This window comes from Octopus sinensis, linkage group LG10, assembly GCF_006345805.1.
Source record: "Octopus sinensis linkage group LG10, ASM634580v1, whole genome shotgun sequence".
In the NCBI taxonomy this organism is placed as follows: domain Eukaryota; kingdom Metazoa; phylum Mollusca; class Cephalopoda; order Octopoda; family Octopodidae; genus Octopus; species Octopus sinensis.
The window spans coordinates 69484282-69499507 of NC_043006.1; the positions used below are offsets into that span (position 1 = coordinate 69484282).

At 39.1% G+C, this 15226-nt stretch overlaps 1 protein-coding gene across 4 annotated transcripts in view; it reads right to left on the minus strand.

Annotated features, from left to right (window-relative positions):
* The window catches only part of LOC115216632 (excitatory amino acid transporter 1), a 333935-nt gene that overhangs the window by 22075 nt on the left and 296634 nt on the right, over positions 1-15226 (minus strand). For all 4 annotated transcript variants that reach the window (XM_036506771.1, XM_029786116.2, XM_036506772.1 and 1 more), the window contains exon 5: positions 13689-13869. In XM_036506771.1, the coding sequence (XP_036362664.1) occupies positions 13689-13869 (181 nt within the window). The remainder of the gene's footprint in view (positions 1-13688; positions 13870-15226) is intronic.

Here is a 15226-nt window from a genome sequence, read left to right on the forward strand (position 1 = left end):
ATATATACATACACATAGATATATGCATGTATATACATACATATAGATATATACATGCACATATATACGTGTGTGTGTGTATATATATATATATATATATATATATATATATATATATATACATGCGCAAACTGCACGTGCGTTTTTCTCGCGTACGCGTAGTATCGATCGCAACAGCCGATGCACTTGCGCGTACAAATGCACGTTCCCACGGCTTTATCGATCGCATTCTCACCCGGAATCGATTTTCAAGACTTATACACGCCCTGATACCGTCGGTATCTACATATCAAATTTGAGCGCAATCGGATTGAGAATGCCCGAGATCCTAGAAGGCACACAGACAGACAGACAGAACGGATTTTATATATAAATATGCATGTATGTATGTATATATGTATGTATGTATGTATGAGCGTGTGTAGAGATAGAGAGAAAGGCGAGGGGTGGGGAGAGAGAACTGTGGATCTTTATTTCCCTGTATGTATATATATATATATAACCTGATTTGTTTTCCTCGCATCACTTATCGTTGCATCATTCTGTGCAATATTCAAAAATATGATTATTCTCCAACTCTTTGAATTCTTTGTTAACGTTACAACACTAAAATGATTATCTCGTTGCGCCTACAACTTCTTCGCCTGTACAATGAATATTTAATAAACCTCAGATACTGATTCCGAATGTTGTACTCTTTGGTGTATAATCTGAATCACAATGCAGCAGTAGTAGTAGTAGTAGTAGTATGGTGCAAAGATTTTAGTTGACTTCGTTTATATTGGAGGGGAATATGTAAATATTTCTACCGCTGACGGTATGTATAGTAAGCCAGCGACACTAAAAAATACGCTACATTATTAATTGGTTGATGAATGGTGAAAACGTGTTTCAAGTGAACTGTGTTTTTAGCGGAAACAGGAATTTGTGCAAGAATTATAAATATATAACGTATTCCAGACACAAATCGTAGATTTTATATTCTTTTTTACTCTAGGCACAAGGCCCGAAATTTTGGGGGAGAGTCCAGTCGATTAGATCGACCCCAGTACACAATTGGTACTTAATTTATCGACCCGGAAAGGATGAAAGGCAAAGTCGACCTCGGCAGAATTTGAACTTAGAACGCAACGGCAAACGAAATACCTATTGCTTTACTACCCACAAGGGGCTAAACACAGAGAGGACAAACAAGGACAGACAAACAGATTAAGTCGATTATATCGTCCCCAGTGCGTAATTGGTACTTTATTTAATCGACCCCGAAAGGAGGAAAGGCAAAGTCGACCTCGGCGGAATTCTACCAGCTCGCTGCCTTTTGTAGATTTTATATTGCTACGTATAAGTTAACAATCTAACTGAGCTCTTCGTTGCATATTCGAAGAAATATTTGAATATATATATATATATATATAATATATATATATATATATATAATATATATATATATCTACTTTATTTAAAGCAGCAGAAAATTCAACAAAACCTGTTACTCTGAGTTTCCCGTTGCCGTTCATCGGACCTTGAAACCAACCTGTCTTTTTGGCATTTTTCTGGGGTTTTTCTAAAAAAAGTGAAACTGGTCAAGTGAATAAGCATCTTTAAAATTGCATTTTCAAACCTTCCTTCATATATGTTTCACATTTATGTGTTTACTCCGGTATATATATATACATATATGAAGGAAGGTTTGAAAATGCAATTTTAAAGATGTTTATTCACATGACCGGTTTCACTTTTTTAAGAAAAAAAAACAGAAAAATGCCAAAAAGACAGGTTTGTAAATTCTTAAACATACCTCCTTCTGTATATATATATATATATATATACATTTGCGTCAGAAATTAATTAGCACTTCTCAAATTTCTACATAAAATAGGTTAAATCAATTAACCTATGAGCTGTTCAAAACATCTTACGCGATGAGAAAACTTAGTATGGTGTGATTTCGGTCCTTGCGAGGCGCTACCTATATCTATTAAACAAAGGAAGATGTCTGCATCCGCACTCCAAGTTGTTGCACTGCTATGTCAACATCATAAGGCTGTAGACTCTCAAACTGCTCTGCAAACAAAGTTACGTCATCGTTCTGCGCAACAGTGAACTCGCAACAAAGCAATAGTTCGATATATGGCCACTAGGTGACAGCACATACCTTGAGTGAAGAGCAAATCAAGGGTGCTAATTAATTTCTGACGGTAGTGTGTGTATATATATATATATATATATATATATATATATATATATACTACCAAACAAACATGATTTATATTGAACTCCTAATACTTTTTTGTTGAATATATTCTTGTAAACTGTTTTTAACATTTTCTTAGTATTACCAAAGAATGTATAAATGTATTTTAATTCTTTTGTGACAATCAGTACTTAACACAACAAAGCTTATACAAAGCTTTACATTTTACTTTTGGCAACCTTTTTCTAAAAAAGTGAAACCGGTCATGTGAATAAATATCTTTAAAATTGCATTTTCAAACCTTCTTTCATATATATTTCCACTCGTACTGTATCTTACAACTTTACTTTGTTATATATATATATAACTGGTGACTAAAGGCCTCTCGCTCAGAGTAAAAGGCAGACTGTATGATGCATGTGTACGAACAGCCATGCTACATGGCAGTGAAACATGGGCCGTGACTGCTGAGGACATGCGTAAGCTCGTGAGGAATGAAGCCAGTATGCTCCGATGGATGTGTAATGTCAGTGTACATACTCGACAGAGCATTAGTACCTCGAGAGAAATGTTGTACCTAAGAAGCATCAGTTGTGGTGTGCAAGAGAGACGATTGCGCTGGTATGGTCATGTGGCGAGAATGGATGAAGATAGGTGTGTGAGAAAGTGCCAATCCCTAGCAGTTGAGGGAACCCGTCGAAGAGGTAGACCCAGGAAAACCTGGGACGAGGTGGTGAAGCACGACCTTCGAACTTTAGGCCTCACTGAGGAAATGACCAGCGACCGAGACCTTTGGAAATATGCTGTACGTGAGAAGACCAGGCAGGACAAGTGAGCCCAGCCCACTTATGAATTCCTTTCCTCTCTTGGACACAAAGACCTGTTGAGGCAAGCGAAGTCGATATAGAACCTCATCCGATGACAGGCACCCATGCCAACCCCCTTTGCTTGCGAAGACATGTTGGGGCAAGCGAAAGCGAAATCGAAATCGAATTGAACCAGCCAGGATCCCTGGTCTGGTGGTACGTAAAAAGCACTATCCGACTCGTGGCCGATGCCAGCGCCGCCTCCACTGGCTTCCGTGCCGGTGGCACGTAAAATACACCAATCCGACCGTACGACAGGCACCCATGCCAACCCCCTTTGCTGCGAAGACATGTTGGGGCAAGCGAAAGCGAATTGAACCAGCCAGGATCCCTGGTCTGGTGGTACGTAAAAAGCACTATCCGACTCGTGCCGATGCCAGCGCCGCCTCGACTGGCTTCCGTGCCGGTGGCACATAAAATACACCAATCCGACCGTGGCCGTTGCCAGCCTCGTCTGGCACCTGTGCAGGTGGCACGTAAAAAGCACCCACTACACTCACGGAGTGGTTGGCGTTAGGAAGGGCATCCAGCTGTAGAAACATTGCCAGATAAGACTGGAGCCTGGTGCAGCCTTCTGGCTTCCCAGATCCCCGGTCGAACCGTCCAACCCATGCTAGCATGGAGAACGGACGTTAAACGATGATGATGATGATGATATATATATAAGTAAAGCACTGGCACAGTTTAGGCTACCTGCTGTGTTTCGTAGTTGTGGTATACTTCCGTTGGATATATTTCAGGAACTTCGCAGTGGCAGTTAAGTTGATAGCATTGATTGATAGCAGGAGGTGGATTTCGTATTAAACTTTTATCAATGTACCTGAAGAGATCCAGAATGATAGGTCGAAACATGTTGTACCTAATAAAAGTCTAATACGAAATCCATTATCAATTGATGCTATATGTATGTATGTATGTATGTATGTATGTATGTATATATATATGCATGTGTGTGTATGTGTGTGTGTATCTATGTAAGTATGTATGTATGTCTGTCTGTAAGTATGTATGTATGTATGTCTGTTTGTGTGTGTGTGTGTGTGCTTTGGAAAATTGAATCTCGATGCACAAAAGTTATAAATGATAGCATCTAAATATTGGGCAGTCTTCGACTTTTTCTGTCTAGGAGAGTGCTTCAGTCTAGAAGGGTGAGAGAGAGAGAGAGAGAGGAGAGAGAGAGAGAGAAGAGAGAGAGAGAGAGAGGAGAGAGAGAGAGAGAGAGAGAGAGAGAGGAGAGAGAGAGAGAGGAGAGAGAGAGAGAGAGAGAGAGAGAGACCAAATTACATTCCTAAGAAACACTGATCATTTTCCCAATGTGTAGCGCAGCAGGAGTGAATTCAGAACTACATCGTCTTGAAATAGACCTCGTGATCACACAACTATAATCTGGGCTTTTTATTTATATTATATAATATTATAATGCAAAAACATTTCATTTTCAATAAAAACATTCGAAGAACCTCCAAAACTGAGCTAGACATCTGTGAATCAGGGACTTCACAAAAAAGTTCTACTTCTCTACGCCAGCAAACGCCTATCCTCTACATTTATCAACTATTTCTTCCACCATTATTTGGAAAAAGTGCAGTGAAATCTATGTCATACTGATGAGATCAAAGTAAGACTGAAACTTCTCCGAAGATGTCTACGGTATGTATCACAAGAAAATGAAAATATTTCGTTGTTGTTTGTTCCTCGCCGCATAATCATTTTTAGTAAACCTTAGAAACTTATAATGTAGCACGTGTTATGTAATAATAATCAAACCAACCAACCAGCCAAGCGATCACATATCCATTCGTCTATTCATCAATCTTTACACATCTCCAGTCGACCGACCAACTATTCACTCATTCATTCATTCATCCATCCATCCCTATACTTCTCCAGTCGATCAACCAACCACCCAACAACAAACACAGGCACTTTTGAAACTGACAATGGTGACAACTGAAGCGGAAACAACAGAGGTTTGCACTGGAAATGTCAGATATTGAAAACAATGTTTGCAGATGGAAAACTGATATTGTTTTTGTTGTTATCATTTCATTGTCTACACATTCCTCAAACAACAATCTCAGACCGACAACCACCAACGGCAAAATTCAACATCGTTATTGTAACAACGACGACAATGATGGTAGTAGTAGTAGTAGTAATAATAATATTAATAATAATAATAATAATAATAGCAACAACTTTCATTGGCCACAAGGGCCCTAGACATCGAGTACTACATTTAAATAATAATGATAATAATGTATTCTCTGGTATTAATAAATTATAATAAGAATAATAGCAATAAAGATAATTATTATTAATACTTAAATTATTAATAATATTCTAAAAAATGTAATATTTAAAAAAAAATTTTTATAATTATTATAAACCCCCAGTGTATTTCAGTATCTGCCCCGCCATCTTTCACCTTTGTCAGGAAAGAAAGAAACCGTTAATGTCTGAGATCCCTCTGGCCTAGAAAATAATTATCATCATATTATTAATATTATTATTAAATAATAATAATAAGAAGGAGGTTTGACAGCAACAATAACGTTATTCCTCTGATTGTGTGCGAATAAGCGAAGTGGAAGTCTTCACAATTCTATAATTGAAGAGCTGGTTAGCTATGTACGAAGGCAACAAAGAGTAACTTTAGCAATTTGAGTAGAATGAAAGGCTTGGAAGGTCGGTAATAACATTTGGATATGTTTAGGAAACGGAGTTATTTCAGGAAGTCTTTGAATCATAGATATCTAGTGGAGTATCGCGGGTTCTTCTTCGGTGGTTTCCGCCTCACACACTATCAATATGTGCATAGATGTGCACGTGTGGGTATATATATATGACACAGACACCACGCTTACACAACACGCGCACTATATATATATATATATATTATATATATATATATATATATATAGTGGGAAGGGGCTGGTGACACAATCTTTTCATTCACACATTGAATTTGGTGATACTAGTTGCGGATTCTAGCTCGCTCTGATACGGAGTTGAGTTGGTGCCTTCTAGTATCTCAAAATTCAATATATAATCATTTATGATTATAGTATTCTACGCTGAAGAGAAAAGAAGTTTTGGTAAGGTAGAATTATTTAATATTTAATTCTTATGCTTTCCTAAAAACTTGATTTCGAAACGTGCGTCCGTAGATAACTTAAAATTGTATGATAGATTGCCGTCAATTCATTCTCTCTTACCTGTTTGTGTCTGCCTTCCAATTGCTGTTTTTACTGAGATCTCCCTTTTTAGTAGAAGAAATAGCTATAACTCTTTGACTGCTATTTCTAAATTCGGTATGTGGTAAGGCAATTCGTTGCTAAACCCTTTATTGCTTAGTATTACTTAAATTTTCCTCGAATGAGGCTTTTACATGCCGAAGACTACTTGGTGTAATTGATAATTATTCCAAATTAATTAATTTCACCCTTCATTATTACGGATATATATATATATATATATTTGCGTGCATCGCAAATTAGGTAGCAACTAGCAAAGTTCTCAGCGGAATTCGAAACGTCAAATATTTTATTCACACTCTCATTGCCTAACTTTTCCTTCATTATTTTTTGTTCGTTTTTCTTTTCGTTGTTTTTTTTCTTCTTACAACATCCTTCCTTCCGCCATTCCTTCCAGACTTGACGTTTTCTTCCACTTTCTGTCTCTCTCTCTTTCTCTCTCCTCCCCTCTCTCTCTCTCCCTTGTTGCTTTACTCGATCTTAATTCCCTTTTCTCTCAACATTTGTCTTTTTTTTTCATATTTCCTTTTTAATTTGTTTCTCTCTCTCTCTCTCTCTCTCTCTCTCTGTATATCCCTTCACTCTTTTCGATTTTGTTTATATTTTTTAAAGTTTTGTACCATCTATCTATCTATATAGATATATATATATATATATATATATTTATCTCTCTATTTATCTCTATCTAACTATCTCTCTATCTCCTCTCTCTCTATCTCTCTCTCTCTCTCTCTCTCTCTCTCTCTCTCTCTCTTTCTCTCTATCCGTCTATTCCTCTATCTCTCTGACACTCAGTTATTTACTAACGCTTTGTGCCTCTCTCTTTTTCTCTTTGCATCTCTCTCTCTCTCTCTTTCTCTCATTCACCGTTTCTTTCAGACCCATTCGCTCTTCAATTATAAACTAATAACAGTTCAGATTTACGAATTGATAAATAAATATATATAATATATATATATATATATTATATATATATATATATATATATATGTGTGTGTGTGTGTGTATGGGTATGGATATATGTATGTATGTTAGTGTGTGTATACACAGTGCATACGAGGAGGTGTTTGGGAGAGGGTGTAGAGAATACAAGAGGTAGAGAGAACAATGGAAGAGAGACAGAGAGAGTGAGGGGAAATGATCGCTAATAAAGTTTCAATGATTGACTGCTACTGAATAAGAAGGATCATGGTGATAATAATAATAATAATAATAATAATTGTATTCATAACGATACCCAATATTATCATAATAATTTTCTCCATTTTAATAAAATAACACTAATATTACCACTAACAACAATAGTTACAATAAAGATGTTCGTCGACGTCATCGTCGTCACCATCTCGAAGTCTCTGATGACATTTTCGGTTCTTTTTTCTTTCCTTTTCTTTTCTCTCTCTCTCTCTCACTCTTTCTATATTTCTCTTGGCAATATCGATCGAAATAACTGTTCAATTGGAATGGTATTTCAGTAATGTCTTTCCTCACCCCCTCCCACCACCTGAAGTGGTGGAATGTTTGTTGTTGTGGCAATGACAGCAGTAGTAGTAATAGTGGTATGGTGTTAGTAATGAGAAAATGGGCAATGGTGATGATGTGAGGAGGGAGAAGTAAATTGAGGTGTGCATGTGGCAGTTTAAGTGATGTTGGTGATGCTGGTGGTGGTATTGTGGCTGTTAGCGGTACAGCAGTAGTAGCGTTGTGGTAGTACGTTGATGGCATTGTGGTAGGGATAGTGGTGGCAAGTTTGGCAGTGCAGACTATGTGCAGAAAGTGGCTTAACGGGGTGTATGTCACAGGTTCGTAGTGGTGTAGTGTTGTTGTTGTAGAAGAGATGGTGTAGTGGTAATGATGTTATGACGGTGGTAGTGGTGGTAGTGATAGTGTTGTTTCTATGGTGGTGTTGCCTTGGTAAGTATAAAGGTAGTGGTGGGAAGGACGGTGATGGTGGTGGTGACTGTTGTGGCAGCGATGGTGGTGGTAGTGTTTCCGTAGTGGTGGTCATGGTAAGAATAGGGGTCGTGGTAAAAACGGTGGTTGTAGGTTTTTGATAGTGGTGGTGTTTTGGTTGTGATGGTTAAGGTAAGAATGGTGGAGTTCGTGGTAAGAACGGTGATTGCAGATTTTCGATAGTGGTGGTCGTGGTAAGGATGGTGGTGATGGTGGTAGTGTTTTGGAAATGGTGGTCATGGCAAGAATGGTGGTGGTCGTGGTAAGAACAGTGGTTATAGAATTTTGGTAGTGGTGGTCGTAGTAAGGATGGTGGTGGTAGTGGTCATGGTAATGATGGTGGTGGTTGTGGTAAAAACAGTGGTGGTGATGGTGGTAGTGTTTTAGTAGTGGTGATCGTGGTTAGAAGAATTATGGTGGTTGTAATCGTGGTAGTTTTGTGGTGGTGGTGGTGGTGATGATGATGGTAAGTATGGTGATGGTGTTGGTAATGTGGCTGTGGAGGTAGTAAGGGTAGTGGTGGTGGTAATGGTGGCAGCGGTGGTTGTGATTGATTCATGAGGCTGCTGTTAATTTTGATTAAGCGTACATTCGTCTTTCACTGCAGCTATCAATGAAATGGATGAGAGAGTTTGTTATTCAACGTGAAAGGAAGGAAAATAGGAAACAATAAATAAATAAATAAAAATCTTTTCCCCCGCCTTCCTCTCGTCTTTTTTTCTTGTTTTATCATTATTATTATTATTAGTAGTAGTAGTAGTATTATCATTGCTTTTTCTTTTGTTCTTTTTTTCTTCCCAGGCAAATGAAGAAATAAGAACAAAATATATTTTTTTAATGTTTTGCCTTTCTTTTTCTTCTTTTTTCTTCCCGCCTTAAAGGAATGTCTTGTGATCACGTGACATTCGGTGGACCAACCGTATGACAATGCTGTGTGTGTGTGTGTGTGTGTGTGTGTGTGCGTGCGTGCGTGCGTGTGCGTGCGTGTGTGTCCTGCTGAAACGTCATTTCTCTCCTTTCTCTCACTGATTGATAGTGTTGTCGTCGCCATCTTCGCTATCCTCATCATCATCACCACCACCATCATCAGTAGCATCATTAACATCATAAACTCCACACCCACCACCACCACCACTACCAGAACAGTACAACTGTCGAATGCCACTGTCAATGTCTTTACCATTATCATCATAAGCAGCAGCAGAAGCAACAGCTCTTGTAGCATCTCTGCTTTATTGATCTGCAGTCATGTTAGCCGTCCGTCTTCTATTGTGTGATAAAACCTTTGTGACATAGATATGTTGTGACATCAGATGTGCAAGGTCACGTCTTCTCTGCCATGTCACACCTGCTTTGTGTTGCATTCCTCTTACATTTCTACGCTCTCACAGTCCTACTGTGCCATACCCCGAGTGTGTTATATCCCTGTTGTGTTACATCCAGTTTCCCTGTGTGAAAATCCTTTTTTGGTAGTTTCCATATATTGTGTCTTTTCGTTTCTTTATTCAGTAACGTCTACAGCCAGGGTCACCAACTCCTACAGCGAGGGTCACCAACCAACAAGGGGGATAATTCCACCTCAACAGAAGAGTACCTATCCCGGAAGCAAGATTTTTCCCACGAGAGTTCTGGACCCCAGTTATGAACTCATTTGCATACAGCCAATCAGAGCTCAACTATCAAACTAATTTATGAGCGCGTAACAAGTGATGAGCGATAAGATAAGGTCACTTGGGTAAGGAATGACCATACTTCTTTTCTCTTTTAATAATGCTTGTTTTTGTTCTTGTTTCAACCACGGCTACCTCTGTATGGTTATTTGTGTTGTGAGAGCACAATACAAGGTTCGCTTGGCAATCAGAGATCGCCATTTTGAATGCCAACCTTTAACTTGACAACAAGCTCAAGGTGAGATCTGATTGGCTGTATGCAAATGAGTTCATTACTGGAGTCCAGAACTCTCGTAGGAAAAAAGTTTCGCATCCCGGAGGGATCGCCTATTCCAACTAAGGAACTGTCTCCCTCACCCAACAAAGGAGCAGATTACTCACACAAATACCTTCTGAAACAACGAGGTAAACCGCGAGTTAGCTTTGGATTTTCTACATACTTGCTTGACCTGGTAAAAATATCAGTTACATTTCATTTGAATTACACTGTTACACCTCATAAAGGAAACTTCATTGCTTTTTCTTCCATTTTTGTCACCCTTTCAGTTTTCACGTGTGTAGAGTAATACGAGTCAGACCAATGTCTTGAAGTTTCAGCTTCGTTTCGCGACCTATATATTTGCTTCTCTATACATTTGTTAGATTGTAGAACGCTCTCTGAGTTTTCGATATTCTGTTCTTTATATCCCGCGTTACCTTTCTTAACTGTCGCCTCGAGTAAATAAATTCTTCGACGTTGTCGCCGAAATGACCCAATTCAGAGGACAATGGGTATCAACAGGATCAGTGACGAAATAAAACTAAGGCGCTGGATGGGATCGGACACATCCTCAGACAAGATCGAGAAAGTGATTGTATGGGGGCACTAAAGTGGCATCCTGAGGGAGAAAAAGAGCAACATAGCGCCTTGAAAGGGGAAGAACCATTAAGAAGGAGACAGAAATGGTAGACCAGCTGGAATGAAATCAGGATACGGGGAAAAATTTATCAGAGCTGGTTGGAGAGATCATGTTGTGGCATTGTGTGCTTCATTGCACGGAGAAAACTAACAAACTAAACTCGTAAAGAGAAAGAATACATCGAATAATAAGTTCTTCGATTGTCTTAAAACGACAGGGTGGTCTTGGCTGGAATTATCATTGGTTTATTCCGTTAGGTGTGTCGTGTAATTTATTCTTACTATATCCGTAAACTGAGTTATTTATGGAGCTACTAGAGTAGCATGAACCGTCAATAATGATGTAAAATGAACATGATGATAGTTAATGAGAGTATGAAGATTTAAATATAATTTCCAAAATACCATATTGATCATTCCCCAAATATTATACAAGTTTGATTACTTTTGATATGCACAAAATGTAGTCAATGATTCACTCATTATTTCCTTCAATATGTTGTACACGTATATGCATTCAAAACTTCCAAAATACACGCATATTTACTCATGGGTACATGTTCTTGCAAACAGGTTACATATATCATCTGAAGGTTATCAAGAAACAGCAAGATTAGCTCATGCGATAATAGCTGCTAATTTACAATATATTTGACATACTTCGTGCAAAATCTACAAATGCACAAAAATGTTATTACTCATTTTCATTGTAACAGTTCCCGAGGAACTATATTTCGTGTGAGCAGCAACTGTGATTCTCACTCTCTTATCTTCTACACAGTATTTATTGTGCTCCAGTTATAAATCTCTTCTTACGACTCTACTTTAAGCAACATATTATGAATTTTAACTTTCTATTTTGTAAGGCCATAAAAATGTGTTATATCTTTCATTGTAAGACATTAAGTTAGTGAAGACGATTGGCTTAGTGGTAAGGGGTTCGACTCACAATCGTAAGTTGGTGAATTCGATTCCCGGTGGTGCGTTGTGTCTTCTGAGCATGACATTTTAAGGGTCAGCCTTGTCACATTATGTTCTCACCGAATCTCCCTGAGAATTACGTTACGGGTACGCGTGTTTGTGGAATGCTCAGCCACTTGCACGTTAATTTCACGAGCAGGCTATTCCGCTGATCGGATTAAATGGAACCCTCGTCGTTGAAACCGACGAAGTGACAGTTAAAACATTAAGCAATGGCGTCATATTTCAACCCGTGTCATGCTGCATATTAAAAACAATTTCCTCGTCTGTTGTAACACAGCACTTTGTTGTACCATTCTCATACTGTAACAAATAGCTCTTGTTGCATTTCGTTTCTTCCTCTGTTGAAACACGCCAAGCAAACGACCCTGGCTGTAAACTGCCTCTAATATATAAACTGTAGTAAATGACCCTTGTTACACACGACGCCATATGTCTATTACTACACAGCAAGCCATTGTGTAACATTTTTACTGTAAGAGTGTCATACGTCGTTGAACTCGGTTCAGCAAAAATACATTCAACGATCAAAGATCAAAATTATTTCAGCCACACGTATTTCATATCTATTTAGGATTACATAATCGGACTGGTCGTTTCCTTCAGTCTGGAGTTATCTGATGTAGATTTAGCTACCATCTCTTGCAGATCAAGTGACAAGGTAAGGCTCCCTCGTTGTTGGTAAATATAGACCAGTTATACGATACCACATAACACGTTTTAGGTTATTTGTCAAATAAATCCTACTTTTATCTTATATCTAATCTCATATTGTTTTTCAAAGACTTGCCTTTGATCTGTTTTGTGAAATCTCTCCTCCCACTTTGTTTTCCTCTTCAAAATAACTTCACTGGAGTGTAATATTACCTTTGCATCAACCTTTTAACATCACCACATCACATCGCTGTACTGCACCACTATATAACATCACTACATTATACCACTCCAATACACCATCGCACACACTGCCACTACACAATATTGACAGAACTTCTAACTAGACATTGGACTAGCTAGAAATAGCAGCCAAATTTCCGTCATGCCAAACTCTACGGCCTTACAAAAGAATATATCTTTTATATCTTCGATGCACAGTATACGTAACTAAGGACCACCGCATGAATAAAATACACCACGTGACCAGAGAATAAAATAATTTTCAATTACAGGCACAAGGCCAGAATTGTTGTAGTGAAGGGAGTGCTAATCGATTACTTCGACCCCAGTGCATAACTGGTACTTATTTCATCGACTCCGAAAGAATAAGAGGAAACGTCCACCGCAGCAGAATTTGAACTCGGAACGTAAAACCGGAAGAAATGCTGCTAAATATTTTGTACCACGAGCTACCGCCTGTGCTAGTTCGCCTCCTTCAGATTGTAGAATAATCGTTTCTACTATAGGCACAAGCCTGGCATTTTGTAAGGAAGGAGATAATCGATTACATCAACCCCAGGGCGTAACTGGTACTTAATTAATCGACCCCCAAAAAGATGAAAGGCGAAGTCGACTTCGGCGAGATTTGAACGCGAAACGTAAGCGACGGACGAAATGCCGCTGAGCATTTTACTTCAGCAATCCAACGTTTCTCTCAGCTCGACGTCTTAGTTTGTTAAATAATAATGGTTTCAAATTTTGGCACAAGGCCCGTAATTTTGGGGGATGAGGGTAAGTCGATTACACCGACCCTAGTGTTCAATTGTTACTTATTTTATCGACCTGGGTACGATGAAAGACGAAGTCAACCTAGGCGGAATTTGAACTCCGAATGATATGTCACCAAGTACTTTTCCAGGCGTGCAAACGGTTCTGCATGCTCACCGTCTTAGATTGTAAAATAATAATGGATGATGGGAAGAATTAACTTACCAGATGAAGATTTTAAATAATTTCATGGTGGCTTCATTGATGCAATTACAGACATCCAGTAAGGGTTTACCTCGGATAGCCATTCTGCCCAGGGTGACACCCATCAATACAGAGAATACAACAACACCCAGAACATTGGTTTGTCCGGTGGTGCCAGCCTTGGGTACGTACACTTGTTTCACTGAAAAAGAAACACAATACAGACGTTATATATGCATGCGTACACATATTTATACACGCACACACACATGTATATATCTACGCACACACACATGTATATATCTCCACACACACACACTCGTATATATCTCCATACACACACATACACACACACACACACGTGTGAGTATGTGTTTAAAGGGGCATGGCCAAGGGATTATGGTCGCGGGTTCGCTTCCTGGACCGTGTGGTAGGTTGTTTCCTTGAGAACCGCATTTCACTTGATGTTGCCCCAGCATGGGCTGTCGCAGCCAACTCTTGCCCTAGCTGTCACGTCCTCAATGTTCCACTGGATTAAATGTGCAAGAGGCAAGGGAGTGTCTGTCTCTATTCGTGATCTCTTAAGCACTGAAAACTGTCAGCAAAATCATGGCACAGAAAATAATTGCCAGTGATAATGCGTAGCTTATAATCTAAGTTTATAAGACTAAAATGAAACAGGCATCGTCCAAGTTAGTACTGACCAAATAATAAATTGAGCAATGTAGAGATTTATGTTTTCTATAACAAATGATAGAGACGGAAAATGAAATATATGAGAAACTTTATTGCTCACGACGATCGTTTCGAGCCCTCAAGAGTGAGATGCTGTGTGACTGGAGATCGATGCAGGATGGGTCGAAAAGATTATTGTGAGCAATAGAGATTCTGGTGCATTCAATTTCCGTTTCTGTTATTTGTTATATGTGGAGGCGCAATGGCCCAGTGGTTAGGGCAGCGGACTCGCGGTTGTAAGATCGAGGATTTGATTCCCAGACTGGGCGTTGTGAGTGTTTATTGAGCGAAAACACCTAAAGCTCCACGAGGCTCCGGCAGAGCGTGGTGGCGAACCTCTTTCACCACATCTGTCTCTCACACTTTCTTCCTGTATTTCAAAGGACCAGCCTTGTCACACTCTTTGTCACGCTGAATCACACCGAGAAATACGTTAATTGTACACGTGTCTGTGGAGTGCGCAGCCACTTGCACGTTAATTTCACGAGCAGGCTGTTCCGTTGAATTGGATCAACTGGAACCCTCGTCGTCGTAAGCGACGGAGTTCCACGATTTGCTATATACTCGACCAACACTGAAGAATTTCTAATGTAGATACAGGGACAATTATATAAATACCCTGGAAGATGTCAGACAGCCAGTTGCAGTGAACGTGCTTCACCGGCTATCTACATACATGCCCAATGCTTAGAGAATTATATATATATATAAATATAGGCGCAGGAGTGGGTGTGTGGTAAGAAGCTCGCTTTCCAACCACATCGTTCCGGGTTCAATCCCCCTGCGTGGCATTTTGGGCAAGTGTCATTTGCTATAGCCTCGGG